General features: G+C 40.9%; 1 protein-coding gene, 1 long non-coding RNA gene and 1 other non-coding gene across 12 annotated transcripts in view; 1 reads left to right on the plus strand and 2 right to left on the minus strand.

Moving 5' to 3' along the window:
• Positions 1-637: 637 nt before the first annotated feature.
• HEATR6 (HEAT repeat containing 6) overlaps positions 638-22,012 on the minus strand; it is a 40,305-nt gene continuing 18,930 nt past the window's right edge. Inside the window, exons 10-24 of one of the 10 annotated variants that reach the window (XM_038548067.1) lie at positions 20,752-20,958; positions 20,205-20,304; positions 17,553-17,908; positions 16,404-16,526; positions 15,961-16,047; positions 13,285-13,419; positions 12,393-12,515; positions 11,576-11,700; positions 10,636-10,732; positions 9,407-9,611; positions 6,646-7,216; positions 6,137-6,238; positions 5,405-5,545; positions 4,095-4,175; positions 638-3,982 (exon numbers count right to left, since the gene is read on the minus strand). In XM_038548067.1, coding sequence (XP_038403995.1) covers positions 6,175-6,238; positions 6,646-7,216; positions 9,407-9,611; positions 10,636-10,732; positions 11,576-11,700; positions 12,393-12,515; positions 13,285-13,419; positions 15,961-16,047; positions 16,404-16,526; positions 17,553-17,908; positions 20,205-20,304; positions 20,752-20,958 — 2,193 coding nt within the window. In that variant the 3' untranslated portion in view covers positions 638-3,982; positions 4,095-4,175; positions 5,405-5,545; positions 6,137-6,174. Of the gene's footprint in view, positions 3,983-4,094; positions 4,176-5,404; positions 5,546-6,136; positions 7,217-7,571; positions 7,641-9,406; positions 9,612-10,635; positions 10,733-11,575; positions 11,701-12,392; positions 12,516-13,284; positions 13,420-15,960; positions 16,048-16,403; positions 16,527-17,552; positions 17,909-20,204; positions 20,305-20,751; positions 20,959-22,012 lie in introns of those variants that run through there. The other 9 variants (XM_038548069.1, XM_038548071.1, XM_038548074.1 and 6 more) reach the window with 9 other exon arrangements.
• LOC111097420 lies at positions 13,242-19,690 on the plus strand. The gene is made up of 3 exons (XR_005364649.1): positions 13,242-14,046; positions 14,593-14,838; positions 17,072-19,690. It is a non-coding gene; the product is annotated as an uncharacterized LOC111097420 (long non-coding RNA).
• On the minus strand, positions 18,831-18,975 carry LOC119873533. Its single transcript, XR_005365120.1, has one exon. It is a non-coding gene; the product is annotated as a U4 spliceosomal RNA (small nuclear RNA).

A 22,012-nucleotide genomic window follows, 5' to 3' on the forward strand; every position in this document is an offset into this window, starting at 1 on the left:
TGGGCAGAGATCACATTGTGTATATAATTTTAATTCTTTGAAATTTCTTGAGATTCATTTTACGATCCAGAATATAGTCTATTTATATTGGTTACTGAGAAAGAAGTATTGAAGTCTCCAACTATAATTGTAGGCTGATTCACCATCTCTCTTTGCAATGCTACCAGTTTTTGCTTTATGTAGTTTGAACGTTTATTGTTAGGTATACAGCCATTTAGGATTATTGTGTCTTCTTTGTTGACCTTGTCATTCTATAGTGTCCTTCTTTATCACCGGTAAATACCCTTGCTCTGAAGTCAATTTTGTCTGATATTAACATAGCTACTCCAGCTTTCCCTTGATTAATATATGCATGGTATAGTTTCTTTTTTTGTTGTTCTTTTATTTTTAACCTACACTATTTACTAAAAATGGGTTTCTGGGATGCCTGGGTGGCTCAGTGGTTGAGCCTTCGGGCATGATCCCAGGATCCTGGGATGGAGTCCCACATTGGGCTCCCTGCAGGGAGCCTGCTTCTCCCTCTGCCTTTGTCTCTGCCTCTCTCTGTGTGTCTCTCATGAAAAAATAAATAGAATTTTTATAAATAAATAAATAAAATCTTTAAAAAAATGGACCTCTTATAAAGTGAATAGTTAGGTATTAAGGGCCTTTTTTTTTTTTTTTTAAACATCCTGACAATCTCTTTTAACTGGTATAATTTAGACCTTTTGAATTCAATTGTTGACATATTTAGATATAGGGCTACTCCATTTTGTTGTTTTCTATTTGTTCCCTATGTTTTTCATTCCTGTTTTCTCTTTTCCTGTCTTAACTGAATTTTTTTTTTGTATTTCAAGTAATCTAGTTTTTTTACTATCTTTTTGTGTAATTTTTAAATATGGTGTCCTTAGGGATTGCAAAAACACTTAACTTTTCATAATCTATTTAGGATTAATATTTTATCGCTTCGAGTGAAGTGTAGAAATCTTATTACTACTATACAGATCCCAATACCCTACCTCTTAAAATTTTCATACGTACTATTCCTACATTTACGAAAACTCCAACAGACATTGTTTCACTTTCATTGAAAATATGTTATAAAAGGCTCGAGATGAGGGAAATAGTTGATTTTTTAAAAAAGATTTATTTATTCATGAGAGGGAGAGGCAGAGACATAGGCAGAGGGAGAAGCAGGCTCCCTGCAAACAGCCCGATGTGGGACTTGATCCTGGACCCCAGGATCATGCCCTACAAGGCAGAGGCTTAACCATTGAGCCACCTAGGTGTCCCCGAGGGAACTAGTTGATTATATTTACCCACATGGTTTCCATTTCTGTTGTTCTTCTTTCATTCCCAAAGTTTCAAATTTCCCTTTGGTGTCAAAGTTCTATTAACAAAATATTATCATATTAAGAGGTCAGATAAGAAAACCTAGAGGGAGAGAGAAAGCAATGGCCATCACTCCCTTGAGGCTAGGGCTGCACTTCCTCTGGACAGAGAAGAGTTCCCTCCCAGGAGTTTTAGGCAACAGCCTAGCTGCAAGAACCCCTGCTGAGCGGGCTTGTCAAGGGGCTGGTGTAAGAAGCAACATCAAACAGGGTTTCCCCACTCGCTCTGACTGATGACCATGACCAATGCGGCCTTCTTTGCCTTTCCTAGAGGAGGAAACAGAGACCTTCTCTCTTGTGATCTGCATCTGGTCTGCAAGTCCAGGTTTCTGTGTGCTTGGGGTCTAAGCCAGGGGAGACCATAGGGGGAAATGGCAAACTTAGTGCCAGTCTGCTGGTGCTCGGAGTTTGCCTGTCCCCGCCCCCAGATGTTCCCTATTTACTCCTTCCCCTTGGGATAGCTGTTCCACGCATTTAGTCCGCACTCTACAGCTGCATCCAGTGGGAGGGACAGGACGGAGAAGGCCTCGAATGAGAGTTGAATTTTTATTTCACAAACAGGGGCGTGGGTTTACAAAGGCTGGGGTGTTTCCATGAGGCACACTAATTTAGGGAGAAATTCTTTTCTCCCACAGCCTGGTGGCTAAAAGCCTGATTCCTAGGTTTGGATTTTTGCATTCACTTTTCTAGATGAGATTGAGAATGGTTTCGTCATTCAAAAACAATCTTATTTTGATTTTGATGGAAATTTAAATTTATAGGTTTGAAGAGAAATGGTCTTTTATAATATTGAATCCTTTAATCTAGAACATGGTATACCTTCTCTTTTTAATGTCTGCTTTTGTGACCTTTGAACATTTTTTATTTTTTCACAAAATCTTTGCATTGGCTTTGTTTAAATTTATTCCTAGATACATATTACTTTTAGTTACTAGTGTGAATGGAATATTTTCTGACATAAAAAATTGCATCCAATTATGGCCTGACATACGGAAGAACCATTGATTTGGGCAAATTGTAAACAGCTACCTTAAGGATTTAAGAACTTTTATTAGTTCTATTATTTTCTGAGCTGATTATCTTGACTTTCTGCAAATAGTGATTTGTGAATTCAGGGTCTCAGACTGTTCTATAAATAATGATAATTCAGAAACTCTCTTTGAAAATTTTTTTTGGAAAACTCTATTGTTGGTTTAATCCCCTCCTTGGCCATTGAATCTTGTATAGCATTAGGTAATAGTTGTGATGACAGGCTTGCTTGTCATTGCTGACTTTTTAAGGAAAGACACTGAAAAGAGAAGTATATTTTATGATGTTAACAATTATCTTAATTTTTTAAAAAGAATTTTAAAAAAATATTTTATTCATTTACTCATGAGAGACACACAGAGAGAGGCAGACACAGGCAGAGGGAGAAGCAGGCTCCCTGTGGGGAGCCTGATGCAGGACTTGATCCCAGGACCCCAGGATCACGTCCAGAGCCAAAGGCAGATAGATGCTCAACCACTGAACCACCTAGGTGTCCCTTTAAAAAGAATTTTGATCAGAAAAGGAAATTAAACTTTATCAAATGCTTTCACAATCCATAAAAATGGCTATTGGGGTTTTTTCTTACTTGACATGTTAATGTGATAACACTTTATTAATTGAACTGCTCATTGAAAAAATGTCTGCATTCCTACAGTAAATCCTAGTTGGTCATGGAATCAATTGCAAAGCAGTAATTCACAAGGAAAGGCTTCTGCAAATGATCCAAGCTGCTGCTGCTTTGAATCCTAACTATAGAGGGGTTGTACTACCACCACCACCACCACTACCACCACCACCCCCAACTGCATTTGTGCTGCTGTTTCTAGTGGCCATGCTGTGGTCCTTGGGTGTGCTGTACAGGAAAGGCAAATGAATGTTAAGTATCTGAGACACTGGCCCCAACACTAAGATAATTTCCTTGTCCACTGGAGCTGAAGATCTCTTTAGTTTTGACCTGAAGACTCAAAGTTTGTACTTTTAGTAGTAGACATATGCTTCTTCAAGATCCCACTCCAATGATCTTTCTCTAATGAGACAGACATTCAAGCCCAGGAAAGATGTCAAAGAAAAGTGTAATGAGGGCACCATTTCTTTCTTTCTTTTTTCTTCTTCTTTCTTTCCTTCTTTCTTTCTTTCTTTCTTTCTTTCTTTCTTTCTTTCTTTCTTTCTTTCTTTCTTTCTTTCTCTCTCTCTCTCTCTCTCTCTCTTTTTTTATATTTTTTTATTGGAGTCTGATTTGCCAACATATAGCATAACACCCAGGAGGGCACCATTTTTTATTGAACACCTGCTCTGTGCCAACTCCAAGCTGGATGCTTTCCATGTACCATGTGACATACTCCTTAAACTCTGAGGTACTGCTATCCCCAGTTTACAGATGAGAGGTCAAATAACTTGCCCACAGATGTGGTTATTAAGTTGCAGTTGTTCTTTAAAACCCAGGTATAATTCCAAAGCTTTTGGAAACTGGGTCTATAATTTCTGACTGGCCCGCAGCGATGGGTCAAGAGGCAGAACTCGGGAAGGTTCTGTTAGGTATGTGGCCTCCCACACATCTCGTCCTTTCCCTTGTCCAAGGCGACCTGTAGGGGCAAGATGCAGGGCTGTGTCTGGCAGGCTACCCAGGTCCTGGGGTAGAGTACCTCTTCATACTGCTAGGTTCAGCTTCCCAAGGCATCCCAGGTAACACCTCACCTGAAGGAGCAGTCAGGAGAATCCAGCTATTTGTCATCACGAGAGGTTCATGGTGTGTTGACAGTATTTCTGTCTAGTGCTCTGAAAATTCAAGGAAAATAAATATCTGACGTTTATTGAGTACCAGAAGCTATTCTAAGAACTTTCTGTGTATTAACTCACTTAATCATTAGAACATCCTTATGAGGTAGGCACTATTATCCCTATTTTACAGATGAGAAAACTAAGGTACAAGATGGTCACAGATAGAAAGCAGCAGAGCCAGGATCTAAGCCTAAGCTTTTAACCACTACACTGTATTAATGAAGTGAAGGCCAAATGAACTAGAGTAGCTATAACTCACAGAGCTCTTATATTGGAAAGACAGTGAGTCTGCTCAGGGTCTGTATTCATGCACAAATGTCAGACTCAAAGAAGCCCTTGCCCTGGTATTCCATGGGAGGTTTCTGCTGCCCTATAATCACTGCTTTCCTGTTAACTAACACCACAGGAGAGGTTATAACATGTACCTTCCTCAAGTTCTAAAAGTGGATAGAAATTAGGGAGTTTCTTTCAGTGATCACAGAAAAGGTTCAAAAGTAAGTGAGGTGTCCTAATGCGGTCAGTTTATTAAACAAAGGCTCTAGCCATCTGTACCTAATGACCCCTTCTCCAATTTTTTTTTCTTTTAAATATCAAAAGAAAGTTCAGAATTTGGCATTCTGAATTAGAATTCGGAATTGGAGCTGGACCTCCTATTTTTCTGCCTCAGACTCAGTTCTAACTCTTCATTGGCTGTGTGGCTTCCCTTCACAATGGCGGCTTTTCTGAGGCCCCAGTCCAGGGCATTGAGGAAGTTCTGGCCTCTGGGGTCCTCCCATATTGCTACAGTGAGAATCAGCATCCCGTCCAGAGAGGAGCTGTACCCCAGACACCTGGATTTCTAGCAGCTTACCCTTGGTCTTTCCCTCCATACAGACATCCTAACATATGTTTTCAGAGATCTGGAAACCTTTTCTGAAGTGAAAGGTTTTTTTAAAAAAAAATGAGATTTAAGATAAACAAAAAGCAAATCATCAAATCAAACCATTCAAAGTCTTTTCACAAATATTTTATCAAGAAATTCACCAGTGAGAGCTCCCCTACCCCCAAATAGTGGCTATGCTACATTTTTGCTTTTATGGAAGTGATAAGTAAACGAGTTCCAAGATTCATCCTAAGATTAGTACAGGTTCAACTCAGTCTCCAGTCTCTGTAACAATTCGTGTCTAGAGTCATCTCCAAAGAAAAGCACATTTAAAGAATGTGCTATAGGGGTGTTTCTACTGTACCTGTGTTCTAATTCTTTGGAAACCGGTTGGTACTCTACCAATGGAAAAGCGGGCCTTCAGTTTCTGGACTACTCTTTTTCCCAAACTGCCGGAGTATTTCCTGAGCAACCAAGAACACAGCAGAGGGAAGACAGCAACTCTCTAGGGGCAAAGGAGAAATGCTAAGGACATATGTATGCCCTAAAATATAGTATTTTAAGCTAAATAACAATAGTTAAATAATGTATTGCCAAAACCTGTTCTATGCATCTTGATTCTTATGTATCCCAGGTCAGATATAAGTATGGAATCATTTTGACTGGTTCCGTTATATTATCTAAATTCCTATCTGAAATCAATTCTAACATACTGTTGGAGGCTAAGAAATGAATGTAAATTCAAATGTAAATAATTCTTCACTGAGAAGTGACTTTTATAACTGCTTAGACATTATCAAAATACAATTTAAAAACCTCTCTTTCTAATCATCTAAATTAAATAATTCTTTTTTAAGGCAAACATTCAGAGGTGGCAGAACCACCATAAAGTTAGTACCGGGGACCACAGTCTCCTCAGGGATGTCAGGCAATGGAGAGAGGTCAGCGTTACAGCCAGGATGCAACAGACAGGGGCCTGTGCTGGCAGCCTCTGCAAGCCAGGATCCTCTTCTGTTAAGTGGATTGCAGGGAGGCAGGGGCGGGGGGGGCTTCTGGGGTTGGTCCTGGGGAGCTCAGTGCAGTAGCTGTTACCAACCTGTAAGGAACTTTGCAGTATTTTAGCGACTGAAGCAGCTACACCAATGCAAACTGGCTGAACATCAGCTCTGCGGGAAGCTTTCTATAAATGCAACTTGATCTGAAAACAGAGGAGATTAAGCACACTATTTTTCATTAGTTTATTATAAAAGAAAAACAATTCACAGAGACACAACACACAACATTCTCATTCCTAAATTCTTTTGCTTTTTGTCTCTATTTTCTGAGGCTAAATGCGCTTCATAACCGCCCAGTCTGCTTGGCCCACACTCAACTCTGTCTTCTGGCTCCGGCGGCACAGGTCAGAGGCTCCAACAATCTGGACTGTGGCCAGTGCCATGGAACCACTCTCTAAAGTGGTTGAGCCATTCAAGAAAAATTTAGGCCTATTCTAAATAAAAGCAAGTGGGTTGTTTCTATCCCTAAACTTAAATCCTACATATCTGATACTCAAGCTTGGGTCTTTCTATTACCACTTGACACTTGGAAGTATGGTGGACTATTCACCGATCTGTTGTTAATCCTGGGAGCGCTACTTGTGATCCAGACAAGTCACAGTAAATGGTGAGGATATCTTCTAAAAAGCCCATGATGGCCCTCTTGGCTGTGTTGCCAGCCAGTGCCTGGATACTGCTTATGTGCTCCAAGGCTGTTCTGACCAGCTGGTCTCTTTCATGCAAGTTGTGGGGTGCTCCAGTGTCCTCTCCCTCTGTTCCTGATTTTAAAAACTGTAGGATAAAGGACTGCACCATGTCCCCATTCAATTCAAGGGTTTCTCTGATGCAGGGCAGGTCTGAGGCACTGGCCAAGCTCAACAGGTGAATCAGTGCCTGGCAGATTTGGGTCCGTAGGCTGGCACAGTACTTGAATTCCAAAAAGTCTGTGGTGTCTTCACTCTTTTGTAAGGCAGTGACCAATGCATTCCAGATCTGAACGTATTGGTCAACAGACCCATAGTGCTCTCTCTTGCTTGGGATGGAAAGGGCAGTGGCAGATCTGATGCGTACTTTGAAGTTCTTGCATGATGTCACAACTGACGTCAGGGCGTTATAGGCCTGGGAGGTCCACGGGGCTGTTCCTAGAAAGAATCCACTGGCATTGAAACAAATGAAGGCTTAAAAATAAACAGGGGAGAAAGAGAGGGGCAGAGGAAGCACACACACTAGTGCTCAAGCTAATCACTGTTTTCACTTAATTCTCACACTAACCTTATAGATTAGGGTGATCAGTGCTGACTATGGGATTCTGACAAAGGGGCCAAGTACTGATTCCCAAACTTCTCATTTCCCTAAACAACCCTGCTGCATGCTCGGGGCCTCTGTTACTCTAAATGGGGAGTTTGGCAACTGTGAAAAAGGCTTCTTCTGTGGGAAGAGGCTGTCCTGAGGGCATAAGGCTTGATGGGAGGAGCATAGACTGAATTGTAGCCCCACCTGTTCTCTCAGTCGGATGCTTCTCAGCACTGTGTACACTGCACAACTGTTACGCCAGCCTTGTTCATGCTGACAAAAGAGCATTTCATTACCCAGATTAGCATCCAGACACTGCTCTGAACATAGCAAGTCATGCATTTTATTGAAAAAGAGAAAGGGATCCCTGGGTGGCTCAGCGGTTTGGCGCCTGCCTTTGGCCCAGGGCGCGATCCTGGAGTCCCGGGATCGAGTCCCGCGTCTGGCTCCCGGCATGGAGCCTCCTTCTCCCTCCTCCTGTATCTCTGCCTCTCTTTCTCTTTATGTCTATCATAAATAAATAAATAAATAAATCTTTAAAAAAAAAAAAAAAAGAAAATACTATTTAGGAAGTGACTGGGGAACAGAGAACTCACATTAACAAAACCTGCAACTGTCTTAATTCTGAGAACATGATGCCCAGATTTCTGTCGTCTCTCCCTTCTTGGTGGTCTCAGATTAGCCTGCTTTCTTCCTCCATCAGAGCTATCACTCCATTTTGGGGGGTATTCTTATTCCTCAAGATGGGCAAAAGAATAGATTTCAGCTTCCTTAACTCTCTTAGCACCTCCTCCCCCTTTCTTTGTTGCCTTTAAAGACATGCAAGCAGACACCTACCTTAATGAGCTCCAACTCCAAAGGCTATTTCATGTTAGGCTATTTCCTCCATGGAAAAGCTAAGAAGCTACTTCTCCATTAGTGCTAGGTTGAAAGCTAGCTCTCTCTCTTCTTTTTTTTAATTAAGTTTATTTGTTTATGTATGTAATCTCTACACCCAATGTGGGGCTTGAACTCACAATTTCAAGATCAAGAGTCAAGAGTCACATGCTTTTCTGACTGAGCCAGCCAGGTGCTCCCTGGCTGTGAGCTCTTGGCAGTAAAGGGGAGGAGGGCCAGATTTCCCTAACCTGATGCATGCTCTACTGGCCCAGGATGGATTTAACTTCTCCAGGAACTTACCTTGTTTTAAACCTTATCTGAGACAAACATATAAGGCAAATGCTGGTAAGGAAAGTGAAGGGATTTAGAAGCCACAACCCATCTGCCTAAGCAGCTATTAGCCACTGATGGTCTATCACGACACATAGCAAGTCATTACTTAGATGGCTTCCTACAATGCAGCAGCCCACTTCAGTTCCAAGGGCTCACACGGGATTTCCAAATTCCACCCTTTATACTTTGCCACTTTTTCTCCTTCATTTTTACCCCCTGTTGTTAAAACAACATACACTCTTGTAAGTGAAAGCAGAAAAAAATCCTACTCATTGTCCCCTCCAGAGGCAATTGCTGTTAATAATTACGCTAATTTTCTTTCAGTCTTTTTTCTACCCATTTATTGAGATCAAGCTGTAGAAACAATTTCACATCCTGTTTTAATTTGCTTAACATCAGAAGTACTTTCCAAGATTATCAAAAACTTTTTGTAATCATAATTCTAAGAGATTCCTTTGAATATATACACTATGATTTACCTCAACCATTCCCCTAAACTTAGGTGTTCAGAACATTTCCATTGTTTTCTAATACTGTTATAAGTAACATATTAAGGAATATCTTTAATAACAATGTAGGCTGGTGTGTGTTGTCCTAGGGTTCTCCACCAGAGAGAAAAGGGAGACTTTCTTTTTTTTTTTAAATGGTTACTTATTTTTTTTATTTTTTTATAAATTTATTTTTTATTGGTGTTCAATTTGCCAACATATAGAATAACACCCAGTGCTCATCCTGTCAAGTGCCCACCTCAGTGCCCATCACCCAGTCACCTCCACCCCCCACCCACTTCCCCCTCCCCTTTTGAAGTTCGTTTGAGACTTTCTTACCTAATGGAAGAGCAGGATTTTTAAAGACATTCCCCATTGCATAACAGGCATTCCATCGGACTTTCATGGCAGCCTCAATTAGAACAGTAGAAATCAGGGCCTGGATAGACTCCTCAATGATTTCAGCAAACCTGGGCTTTTCTATATGAGATGGTTGTAAAAAATGAAGCAAATTTCCAAGGGCCCGGACTGCATTGCTTTTTACCTACAATAAAATGTAAAAAAAAAAAAAAAAAAAAAAAAGCATTAGAAATCTGCTTTGCCAAAGAGATGTTACAGAAAGTATAATTTCAGCTTTAAAAAACCCAGGAAGTCTTGGACATCTTAAAGCAACGAGACAAGCAGCCTATAAAGCTGTAGCTTCTTGAAATGACTTGCATGGTGAACAGCCTATACCATCAGAAAGGTGAAGTTCTCCATAGGTCCTCACTGGTATCTTTAGATTAGACTTTAGAGAGGTCTGTCCTAATTTTGCAGAGATGGCATGGAAAGCCCAGGGGCAAGAGGACAAATCTAGCTTGCAGCAAGGTGAGGAGAGGCCAGGCTTCAAAATTCTTGTCTGGTAATTTTCCCAAGTCTCAACCTTTGCGGCCTACTAGAATCATCTGGGGAGCTTTCTTTTTCAAAAACTAATTCCCAGGCCCTAATCTCAGAAATTCTGAACAAATTAGTCCCACACAGGGCTTCCCAGTTTCAGAATCACTGTGCTAAATTAAGCACTCAGTATGGGTCAGCACCTATGCTAGGTGCTTTGACACAAGGCATCTCTGGGGCCACCGAGGTAGAGGTCATGACTTCCATGTTCAAGATAAGGAAACTGACCTTCACAGAAGTTAAATAATACACCAAACATCACCCAGCCATTACAGGGCAAGCCAGATTTTGAACCATGTCTGACTCGCCCTAAAGCCCATTTTTATACTTTCAACTTATTAAAGCCAAGGGCTGCTCATCTTTCTAACCTGACACTTAAAGACTTTTTGGAAAAAAACAAAACAAAACAAAAATAGATCATATTAAAACAAACATGGAGAGATCACAGAGTAGTATTACAAAAGCACTGATATTTTTCAGGAGACAGGAAACAAAAGATACTATGCAAGGTAGAGTAGGCCACATCATACCAAGTACTCTCTCAATCTCCTCTGAACAGGGATAAACTTGGTGGGATAAAACTATAATATAGTACGTATCCACCTGAGAAGCACTAGGTTTTGCTGTGAATCTACCTTGTCTTTATCCCTGGATGCTTCTATAGCTGATCGCAACATCTTCAAGAGCAGGAGACCAGAGAACTCTTCCTGGAAACTTGGGTCTGGTGTCTCCCTGTTCCATCCAAAGCAGGCAAAACATGTTAAATGGTAAAACCCAGTTAAGTATACACATATACACATACATTCACTTAGTATAACTATAAAAAATTTGGGAAGACAGCTCAAAAAATCTGTTTAGATTACACCAAGAACTTAGTTTATACCTTTTGACCTAGTAGGTCCACATCTAGGAATGTGACCAAAAGGTGTATCTCAAAATAAAGATATTGTGCACAAAAATGTTCACTGCATATCAAACCCTAAAATAATGCAAATAGTTCGATAACAAGGAAACGGTTAAATAATCACTGTGCAGTAATGGCTGTGTAATAGTAATTAACATTTATAAAGAGGAGAAAAAAAAGAGTCAGGAGAATGCTTATACACATCATATGTGAGAGCTAAGCAATGAACAGCAGGATGCTAGTATATGAGGAACAACAGTTGCCTCTAGGGAGGGGAGTGAGTTAGGAGAAAGGCTTCATAATGAATACCCCCTTTGTACTGTTTCAATTTTTTTTTAACCTGTGAATACATTACTTTAAAAAATTATAAATTTGACACTTAAAATGCAGCCATACTATGGTTTTGAATTTCTACTTTTATATTTTCCACATTTTTATAATGTGGATATATTACTTATTTTAGCATACAGTATTAAATATATATACATACACAAACATACATAAAGGATAACTTCCTAATCTTATTACTTGAAGAAATATAAAACAAAGCAGGAAGACTGATATACAACATGGGAGAATTACTGTTAGTTCTTTTATAGTAGAGGTAAGATATCCTCCTAGGGACCTAAGCCTCAGAGGTCACTGAGGGAGAAGTGAGCTGAGTCACCTACATGTTGACAATCAGAGTGTCTGTCAGGTTGCCCAAGGACCAGGCTGCTTTGGCCCGGACATTCAGAGATTTGTCTTGAAGTGACATCAATATTGCATTTGCTGTGTCTGCAACAAATATGACATCCTAGAAGATAAAACACTGTAGTTACTTTATGAGCTCACAATGCTGCCTTGAAAATTCTGAAATTCATTTTCAGAGAAAGATATAAGCCTTTACCACAAATCTCTATTTGAAAATCAAAATTTATTTACTCAATTTACTCTTCTACTATGTTACAATTTGGACATCTACTAAAAACCCCAAGGGAGGGTCTTCCATGATTTCAGGATATGCCACGAACATTCAAGGAGCCTATGGATTTTGCTCTTGTGGAACATCTTACAACCTGGTCTGTGACCGTTATCTGTGAATTCTGGGCTTACACTGATTTCTACCTTGGGAAATGATGCTGACAATGAAATATATTTCTAAAATACACCCTATTTATTACACACTTCTCAGAGAGATAAATGTCACAGAGTGAAAGAGAAATTTCTTTCTTTCTTAGTAAAAACTTTATCGGCTTTCTAAATTATTACTATCACAAGGTAATGTCCCATTTCTCTTTTTCCCTTCTCTCTTAGTCTGGGGTAATGTGCTAAGTAATTGGAAATAAATGAACTACAGGCACTACCATGTTTTAGTAGCGATTAAAGAAACCAGATCAAAAGCAATGTAACATAGTTTACTGTCTCACTCAAGAGCTCTCTATCCACCCAAACCAGTATGACTCTGGCCCATGAGAGGCACAGAGGGTGGTACAGGCTCCCTCTGACCTGTCTGAGGCAAGGGAAAAGCACGTAGACTCCAAGGGCCCGCGAGGTCGCAGCTTTCACTAATCGGTTCTTGCTGTCGTTCAGCCCAAGCAGCATGGTGATGCACAGAATCTGCCTGTCACTCTGCAGTGAGAAAGATTGGCAAAGGAAAAGTGAAACCAGAAGAACTATGAGCCACTGTCCTCAACAGGTGAATGTGACACGTCTGTGTCTGAGTTTGTATTCAGGAGCTGAACACAACTGAGATCTTGAAATGACCTTGGCAGAGTACAGAGATTCATTTTGGACCCAGGCATGAGGTGAATGCCTGCTTGGTGCTGGGCACACACAGCATCTGTGACCAGTAACCTTTACCACTATGTGAACGGTCAGTGCATTCTCCTCCTTCATAAGCTAGAACAGACACAAATGCCACCAGGGACTAAAGAAGGGGAGCAGCCTGCATACCCTGTACAGTGGGCACCAGCCAAGTATGGTCACACACTTCATGTCATTCCTCACATTGTGCCCACTTTACAGATGATAAAACTCAGTTTTACAGAAGTTAAGATCATCAGAGAGGCAGAGAATAAGAGTACAGATTTATATCCAGGTCTTAACTTTTGGCTTTGAAAGCTTTTCTGAAATGTCTCTGACTTCCAAGCCTCTCGCCTGCCTTCTACCACCCACCCTCTAAGCACAGGGAGGAAAGGCTCTTCCCAGGACATTAAGACTTTAAGTTGTACCACTGCCCTCACCCCAGACTCAAGTAGACTGAGCCCCCCTTTCTCAGAGAGCCTGTTCAATACTGACTCATAATGAAAAAGAATCTGAATCAAACAGAAGCTCTGATGCTGGGGCAGGGTGGGGGGAGGGTGGGCACTCAGGGCTGAGCAAGCACTCCTCAGTTTACCGGCAGGCTGCTGAAGGCCTCGGGCAGGATAGAAGACAGAGCGTCACAGGCGCTCGCTTGCAGAGTTGGGTGCTCGGAATTCTGCAGGGCTCTAGGCAGAGGGCCGTTCAGCATCATAGTCCAGAACATCACCACCTGGAACAGGGCCACAGTTAAAACCGCCACCATGAACCAACAATGGAACCAACTCAATGCAGACTGCCACAGGGGGCTGTAGTAATGAAATATCCTTCTATAAAGTAGTGGCTTCTTTTAAGTGCTTCTGCTAGTCCTTCTTCTACAGCAATGGAAGGAACTTCAGAAAACAATGACTGCCTCCTTCTACTTTAATGACCAGAAAATGGTCTGCTACTGTCAGGCGGCCAGAGAAGACAATCATGACAAAGGGGGTAAAGGATGGCGGTAACAGCAGCAGCCATGGCCCCTCAAGTTTTCCAGAGAGCATCTCATATGCCAGGCGCTGCCCTCAGTGTCTCACACACATCTATCCACCGCAGTCCTCAGCACAATTAAATGAAGTAGAGTCATTATCTCTACTTTCACACAAGGAAACTGAGGTGTGAAGGGATGGCATCAGGGTCCCACAGAGCCCAGAGGCTGGTACCAGAGCCCAAAGAACGCAGGATCCAGAGGCAGAGCTGGGGCTGGATCCTTCAGTGGCTACATCCCATCTCTGCAACCTTGGACAAGTCACTGAACCTGTCTCATTGTCAGTTCCTCTTCAGTAGAACAGGGTGAAGCTGTCTACTTGGCAGAGTCTAGGTGAGAGTAAAATGTAATGCTGTGTGTGAAGTTCCTCACCTGGGGCCTGATGCATAATGGCAACTCTTTAACTGAACAGGGGGCTCTGTTGTGAGCACTTTGAGGAATGAGCTCCACTCTAAGGCTCTCAAGAGGCCTCCAAAGATACCTAGAACACTTTCTTTCCCATGCGTTCTAAAAACCTGGGGATTCACGTGCATTTGCAAACCTATCTGTGGTTTGGTATCTCTACTTTCTGCCCCATGGATTTAGTCCTGAGTTTTACCATGTATCCCACAGCACAGTTCTGTTCTCCCCTAAATCCCAGCTCCTAAAAATCCAATTTGGGCCTTTCTCACCCCAAACCAGAAGACTTTGGACAGGTATGATGGCTCACAGTGATTCTCACCTCCTATGTTAAGGAGGTGGCCCTTTGCCTGCACAGTGGCTAGGGCTGACCTGTGTATCCAGTAGGGTGCTATGGAAATGACAATGAAATATCCAAAGCACGGTCATAAAAACACTGTAGCTTCTGTCTTGCTCTTGATTCTCTTGTTTCTCTGGCAGGGAAAGCCAGCCACTGTATCAAGAAGACACTCATGCAGTCCTCTGGAGAGGTCCTCATGGGGAGGAGGAAGTGAGGCCCACCACCAAAAGGCAGCACTAATTTGCTAGGTATAAATAAGTGAGCCATGGTGAAGATCCTCGAACCTCTGTCAAGTTCAGGTAACTGCAGCCCCTCCTGGGATCCTGACGGCAACCTCAGAGAGACCTGAGTTAAGCTACTCCCAATTCCTGTGTCACAGAAACCATGTAAGAGGATATATATTGTTTTAAGCTGCTAAATGTTTTGTATAATCTACTACTCAGCAATTGACAAGTAATATAGAAAGTGTATCTTTTCTTTTTTTTTTTTTTAAGATTTCATTTATTCTTTCATGAGAGAGACAGAGAGGCAGAGACACAGGCAGAGGGAGAAGCAGGCTCCATGCAGGGAGCCTGACGTGGCACTTGATGCCAGACCCCAGGATCACACCCTGAGCCAAAGGCAGACGCTCAACCTGGGGTCTCTGTATCTTTTTTTAATGGATGAAACGATACCCAAGTGTGAACAGATGAGTCTCGCCTAAAGTCACTTGACGAGCAGGAGGGGGACATCTGGATGCAAACTCAGGTCTGTCTGAGCAAAGTTCAACTCACCTCCTGTGAATGGTGACATTTCAGTTTTATGGCAGTCTCATGAAAGGACTAGGGCTAGGTATCCCTAATTCCTTGCAAGGATGATGGAAATTGCAAAGGGAAGAGAACAGGCAGGACGAGGAGGACAGGAGGAAAAGCCATCACTTTTAAGAGGTCCACATATTCCTCTTCTAAAGGCCTGCCAGTGTGGGGGCAGCAGAAACAACCTCAGATCACAGGACTTTAATAGGAACTAGGGGGGTGCAGTGGTGAGGGAGTTAAGGGAATGGAAATCTATCAAGCACCTACTATGTGCCAGCATCTTTACATTTCAATCTTCCAACAGCCCCAGGAGTTAAAGATTATTATTCCTCTTTATGAGGAAACTATGCTCATACATCCATTAATGGTGCTCCCTACATTTGATCTCATGCCTTCTGATTCCAAATCCTTGGCTCTTCCCATTATTTCAGTCTGCCTCTTGGGCAGGATGAACAACCAAATTAGGTTTTATGCAGAAGAAATATTGATGTTTCAATTGCTGGCTCTCTATTACACATAATCTGACCACACACTGAAATGCAAATAAACCGAAGCCCAAATAAATCCTATTTATGCTAGTATCATGTCATCACAGATTATAAACTAGTTTTTGACAGTGGAAGAAACTATACTGTTTCCTTCACTTTATCACTAAGCCTCAAATCTGACTGAAGTACTAAGAAAGGAGAAAACTGTGAACTGACATGTACTTACCAAGCTGACTGGCACTCTCTGATCAGATGCTATGGAAGAGTCTGGTTTATACTGTTGTATTAAGCCTGTACCCAGTTCTTCCAGAAGCTGCCGAGGTAAAGGAAATAGATTATCAAAGCCCAGTATTAGAAGCATGGAGGTAGGAAACCTCACTTGTTTGGAGATGACCTCAAATCAAGGGGAAATTAATTTCCAACTGAATTTTCTTTCTTATCTTAGCAATTCCTATGTCAGAGGCTTTCTTTCAGGAAAAAAATCACCAGATATATATTGTTAGTATATTGTCAAATGAATTCTTTGGGTTTATATTAGAGCTGAAAATAAAGGAATGTATGACTTTCCCTACCTGAAACCTCTATAAAAACCTCAGAATACAGAGACATGTAGCAGAGGGAACAACATAAAGGAAGAGAAGAAAAAAGGAGACTTTTCACAAAAGTTACCTTTGCTCCATGAAGCTGAATGGATGGATCTGCTTCCCCCATGCACTTGCAAATCACCTCTCCAAGCTCCATTAAGTACACTTGAGCCATTGAAAAGTAGCCCCTAGCCAGATGAGCTAACACCTGCAAAGAGAATACACGCCAAGACCTGAATGCAATGTGGGGCCACAATATCCAGAAAAGTGCTTTAAGGTTTCAGAAATCACTCACACTTAACCAGGGGCAGTGATCTAATGTTAAATGAAATGAACCACCAGAATCTTTACAACTAAAATCAATTCACTATATCATATAATTCCATGATGCTTTATAATTTATGAAATGTGTTTCATTAAGATTGTCGATATTAATGAAGCTGGGAACAATTCTGAGGCAAGGGCTAACTGAATACTTCAATTGAAGGAGCTAAGGCTGCAAAAGTTAAAGGCTAAAGGGCATGTTTAATATCAATCCAACAATTAGCAGGAGAGTGCAGAACCAAACCCGTGTCTTAGATCACAGCTGAGTACAGAAGAAGCGAGTACATTAACCTAAGATTGTTCTCTTCCTTTGAAGGAGCATTTATTTTGTAGTCTCTAAGCAGACAAAAGATGAAAGAGAAATTATGGAGAGTTACAGATTTACTTAAAGCTGCAGAAATCAAAGATGAACTGTACAATTTCTTTCAGAATTACTGTATCAACATGGGACGCCTGGGTGGCTCAGCAGTTGAGCATCTGCCTTTGGCTTGGGGCGTGAGCCCGGAGTACTGAGAACAAGTTCTACATCGAGCTCCCTGCATGGAGACCGCTTCTCCCTCTGCCTATGTCTCTGCCAATCTCTCTCTCTGTCTCATGAATAAATAAATAAAATCTTAAAAAAAAAATTACTGTATCATCTAGCATACCCACCTGTCACATAAAAACAGAGGTGATTAAAATGGCTTACAACAAAAAGGAATGCATCTGATATTTACAACCAAGTCTTCTCCCAACCTCCACCCAAAACAAAATAATAGAGCACTCACACCTAAAATACAACTTCCCCTAACACCTCTGCCCTGTGGCTCCATTTTACATTATTTTCATGGACTCACTTCTCACAATCCAGCATCCTTTGAAGGCAGAATTATTTCTTCCATTTCAGAAATGAGGAGCTGAAACCTCCTACCTGTAAGGCCTCCAGCCGCATAGGGGATGGTTCATAGGTGCTTCCTGCCGCACAGCCAGCATCGCTACCTGAACAGGAATCCTCCTTGGGCAATACAACAGTGGAAATGCAGAGTCGGATGAGCCAGCAGGGCTCTGAAGTCCCCTTTGGGGAGCTAACTGATGCTTCTTCCAGAAAGGGTCCTGAGGGGGCCTTCTTCCACCAGTCAGGAGTGCTGAGGTGGGGAGTCGCTGAATTGCTATTGTTGAGTCCGGAAGAACAGGGTTGCTGTAAAAGCAGCTGGACTTCAGGTAAAGGTGCGTGAGTGGAGACTATGGCTCCCAAAAGAGTGAAGCTTGACACTCGAACATTCACATCTGTCAAAGTTAGTGGGAATCACTATCACTGTGGAAACAGCTATCATAGAGATTGTAATTACCACCGCAGGCAATGGAGAACTAGGACATCCTTGGTTAACCTATATCTAATTAAATCCCTAGCCCTAACTTCCAGCTTAGAGAAATACATGGGACACAAACAGAAGTTCAACAACACTGTAAAGAAACTGAGCATGTGAAACGTGCTGGAAGACAACTGTCTGGGACTCATCCGTAAATCAACGTGGCGAAAGAAAGAAAGGGGTGACGAGACTGTTCTAGGTTAGAAGAGACTAGAGTGACATGATAATGATATGTAATGCATACACCCAGAATGAACTCAAGTGCTTACAAAAAATGAGGAAACGGGGCACCTGGGTGGCTTAGTAATTGAGTATCTGCCTTTGGCTCAGGTCATGATCCTGGGGTTCTGGGGTTCTGGGATCGAGTCCCACAACAGGCTCCCTATAGGGAGTGTGCTTCTCCCTCTGCCTATGTTTCTGCCTCTCTCTGTGTCTCTCATGAATAAATAAAATCTTTAAAAAAAAAAGAAAGAAAAAAGTCGAGGAAAAGACTTTTTGAGACATGGGGAAATCTGAACGTGGAGTAGATACCAGACAGTATTATGGAACCAGTATAATTTTCTTAGGTGCATGGAACCAATGTAATTTTCTTAGGTGCGAGAATAGTGGTGTGTTTTTTTGGAGATTGTCTTTATTCTTAAAAAAAAAAGGTTCATGCTGAGATATTTAGGATGAAATATCGTGTCTGTAACTGACTTTCAAATGGTTCAAAAATATAGATATTTATACACGTATATGCATACACATACACAGATGCATATATGTGGATGGAGGCAAAGCCAACATAACAAATGTTAACTGTGAAATCTAGGTAGATGTAGGCTGATGTTCACTATACTATTCTTTCAGATTTCTGGGGGTTTGACTATTTTAAAAATAAAAATATTGGAAGATCAAGCCAGATACTTGGAAGGGACTTTTGATTAGCAATAATTGCGCCTCGGATAAACCTCATTGGCTATGATACTGCCACTACGCAAAGCTGGAAAGGACTTTTGAGACATGACCTACTGCTCTCAGTTTACAGATAGAGAAAAGCTGGTGCAGTGAAAGAGCAAGGGACTAAGCCCAAAGACGTGGATTGTTTCCATCTTACTTCTGCCACTGACATGATAAGAGACCCCAAGGCAAGACTTACCTTTCTGGGTCCCCTTTTACACATTGGGGAAACAAGTGAATTGGACTTAGTTTACACATCATTAACTCATTTAAGCCTTATAAATATCTTATATGAGGTGGGTCTACTTCTTCCTCTTAGGAGGAAACAAGGGTTCTGATAGCTGCAATTATGAGATGGCAAAACAGATATGGGCTGCAGACCCTCAGCCTGACTCCAGGTCCACTAGCTCTTCCATGATGTCACAGAAACATTACCACCTCCTTCAAGTACCAGAATTCTCACCGAAAAACTTAACTTACTGGAATATGGTCTGATCCTAAAGCTTGCAACCAAAAGAAAAACAAATGTTCTCCATGCAAGTATTATAGCATATATATATTATGTGTGGGAGTAAGCCAGGAAATAATAAGAAATAAGATTGTGTCAGTGGGGATTTGAGGTTCTAGAATTTTATCTGAAATTCAGAGGAGACAATGTTAAAGAAGTTAGGTTTTATATTCCAGTTTTTTTTTTTTTCTAAAAAGATGATGTCTATGTGACTATCCATCCTTTTTTTTCTAAATATTTATTTTAGAGAGAGAGCACATACGCACAAGTGGGGGGAGAGGCAGAGGGAGAGAGAATTCCAAGAAGACTCCCCACTGAGTGCAGACTGCACTCCCCCAGCCGCCCCCCCCCCCCCCGCCCCAGCATAGTGACCCTGAGATCCTGACCTGAGTCAAAATCAAGAGTTGGATGCTTAACCAACTGGTCACCCCTATCCATCCTTACTTTTGCCTGAAGGACATGAACTGTGCATTATATATCAGAGCCTGCTCCCACACCCCACACTTGCCTCACCCCTAATTCTAAAGTCACTGTACCGAAGTAGTAAAGAACTAGTAATCCTTACAGTTAATTCTCTCTTTTCCTTCCAGTGGTGTCCACTGGGGCTCAGTGGTCAAAAGTGGGTTTCTAGCAATAGCTGATTTCCCCAAAACATGAGAACAAGTAGAGATATCTTAGAGCTATAAAAATGCCTTAAATATTTTTTAAACTAACAATCTACATTTGATGGATATAAAAAAGCAATTGATTTTAAACTACCACCAACCTTTGTGGCGGATATAAGGCTTTATCTGGTTCCAGACTTTGGTCAACAGGCTGAGTTTCAGACGGTTATAAGGTGAATTTGACACTAAATTTGCAAGGCACTGCAAAATAAAGAATAGCCTATCAATAGGTCTGATTAAGCCAGAGCAGAGACACAAAACTTTATAGCATTTAATTTAAAAAGCAAAGTCTTCATATTCATTTGAAAATCAGTTTTTCTCTTTTTTGTCCTTTTTTTTAGGGGAATAGTACTTATGTTCTCATTGGTACAACTTAATACTAAAAATAGGAGTATTTTAGTAAATCATTTATTTGGACATATAGAAATTATGGGTAAGATCAAATAAGTAGGCACAACAGGATAGCTTTAAATAAATAGGGTAGCTTTAAATAAAATCACCAGTTAGACTTCCAAATAGGATATCTTTTAAGTAAAATTACTACTTAGTTACATTCTTAAGTCAAATTACTTTTGGAAAGTATAAAACATTATGCAAAACTGAGCAGAGAAAACCCTCCAGAACCTATGGGTAACTTGGCACGCTTACCTTAATTATTTGAGTAAGGGTCTGTGAGGATGATTCGGCCACCAGAGCTAACAAAAGACATCTGTGCAATTCTCTAATGCTGGATGCAATCATTACGGAGAAGGGCGTGAAAGCCCTTCTGTGATCACTGGTATCTTCAGCAACAGAAAGAAATTGCTTTGAGCCTTCCAAGATAGCAGATAAAACTTGCAGAGCACATGCACGTGTCTGAAATTTCAGGATGATCCCAATCAGTTACTGATCACGAGTCAAATCCCCTTCTTCCTATTTTTGTTTTTAATTTTCAAAGTATTTCCAATCATGTAGGAAAACAGAGGCAGTAGGGTTATCTAGCAGGTCCTAACAGTAGCCATGAACTAGGCCACTTGCACTTCCATTACATTGCTGTTAGGTTTTCTTATGGTAAGGAATAAGTCTAAGCTACACCACAGTATGAAAACCTGAAATCATGAATGTACGAATAACTTAAAGATTAGAGGCTACTTCATTCAAGCATAAGGCCAAGTGAAAAGAGACAGTGAAATACTCATGGGGTAGAAAAAAAAATACATGAGTATGGAGTCTGTTTTACATTAAACACGCTGCTTTCTCTGCTTTCCTGATGCATCCATTTTTTACAATTAAAAAAGTTAATTAAAGAGAGTATCAGGAACTTTATGTACATTCATCTTAGTGGGCATCATTAGTGATCCAACTTTTCAGAAACATTCATAGGAATCAAAACAAACGCTGCCTGCAGTGAGAGTCTTTGATAAGCAAATAAAGGAAAATCATTAACTATAACCTGAGGGATAGAGAGGAAAGTATGTGCCCCTTTGTCAATGGTCTGCTGTGCTTGTCAGGAAAAGGCTCACTGGAGTTAAGACTGTGTTTATAATGTTAAAAGATGACTTTCAATTTGTACTCGATGATTCTGTGGTCTTAAAAAGCATGAAAGAAAAAAATGAAATAAAAAGAAAGCCAATTTAACCAAAATGTAACGTAGGTGATAAATGCAGGGCTAATAATGTAATACTGTACCCCCAAAATGCCAATTAAACACTGTCAGATATTTTTAAAATGAAGAATCAACATTATAATTCGAATCTAAGTATGTGCTCGTCATGAAGCATATCTAACTTTGGTGTAAAAAGGTTTTCCAGAAAAACATCAACTATATCACCTCCAAGTAACAAGAAATAAGTCACTTTTGCATGCCTTTTGTAGAGTGGACTTACAAACAAAAAACTGAAAATTGACTGCTTTGAGAATAAATTTATAG

This window comes from Canis lupus, chromosome 9, assembly GCF_011100685.1.
Source record: "Canis lupus familiaris isolate Mischka breed German Shepherd chromosome 9, alternate assembly UU_Cfam_GSD_1.0, whole genome shotgun sequence".
Classification (NCBI taxonomy): Eukaryota; Metazoa; Chordata; class Mammalia; order Carnivora; family Canidae; genus Canis; species Canis lupus.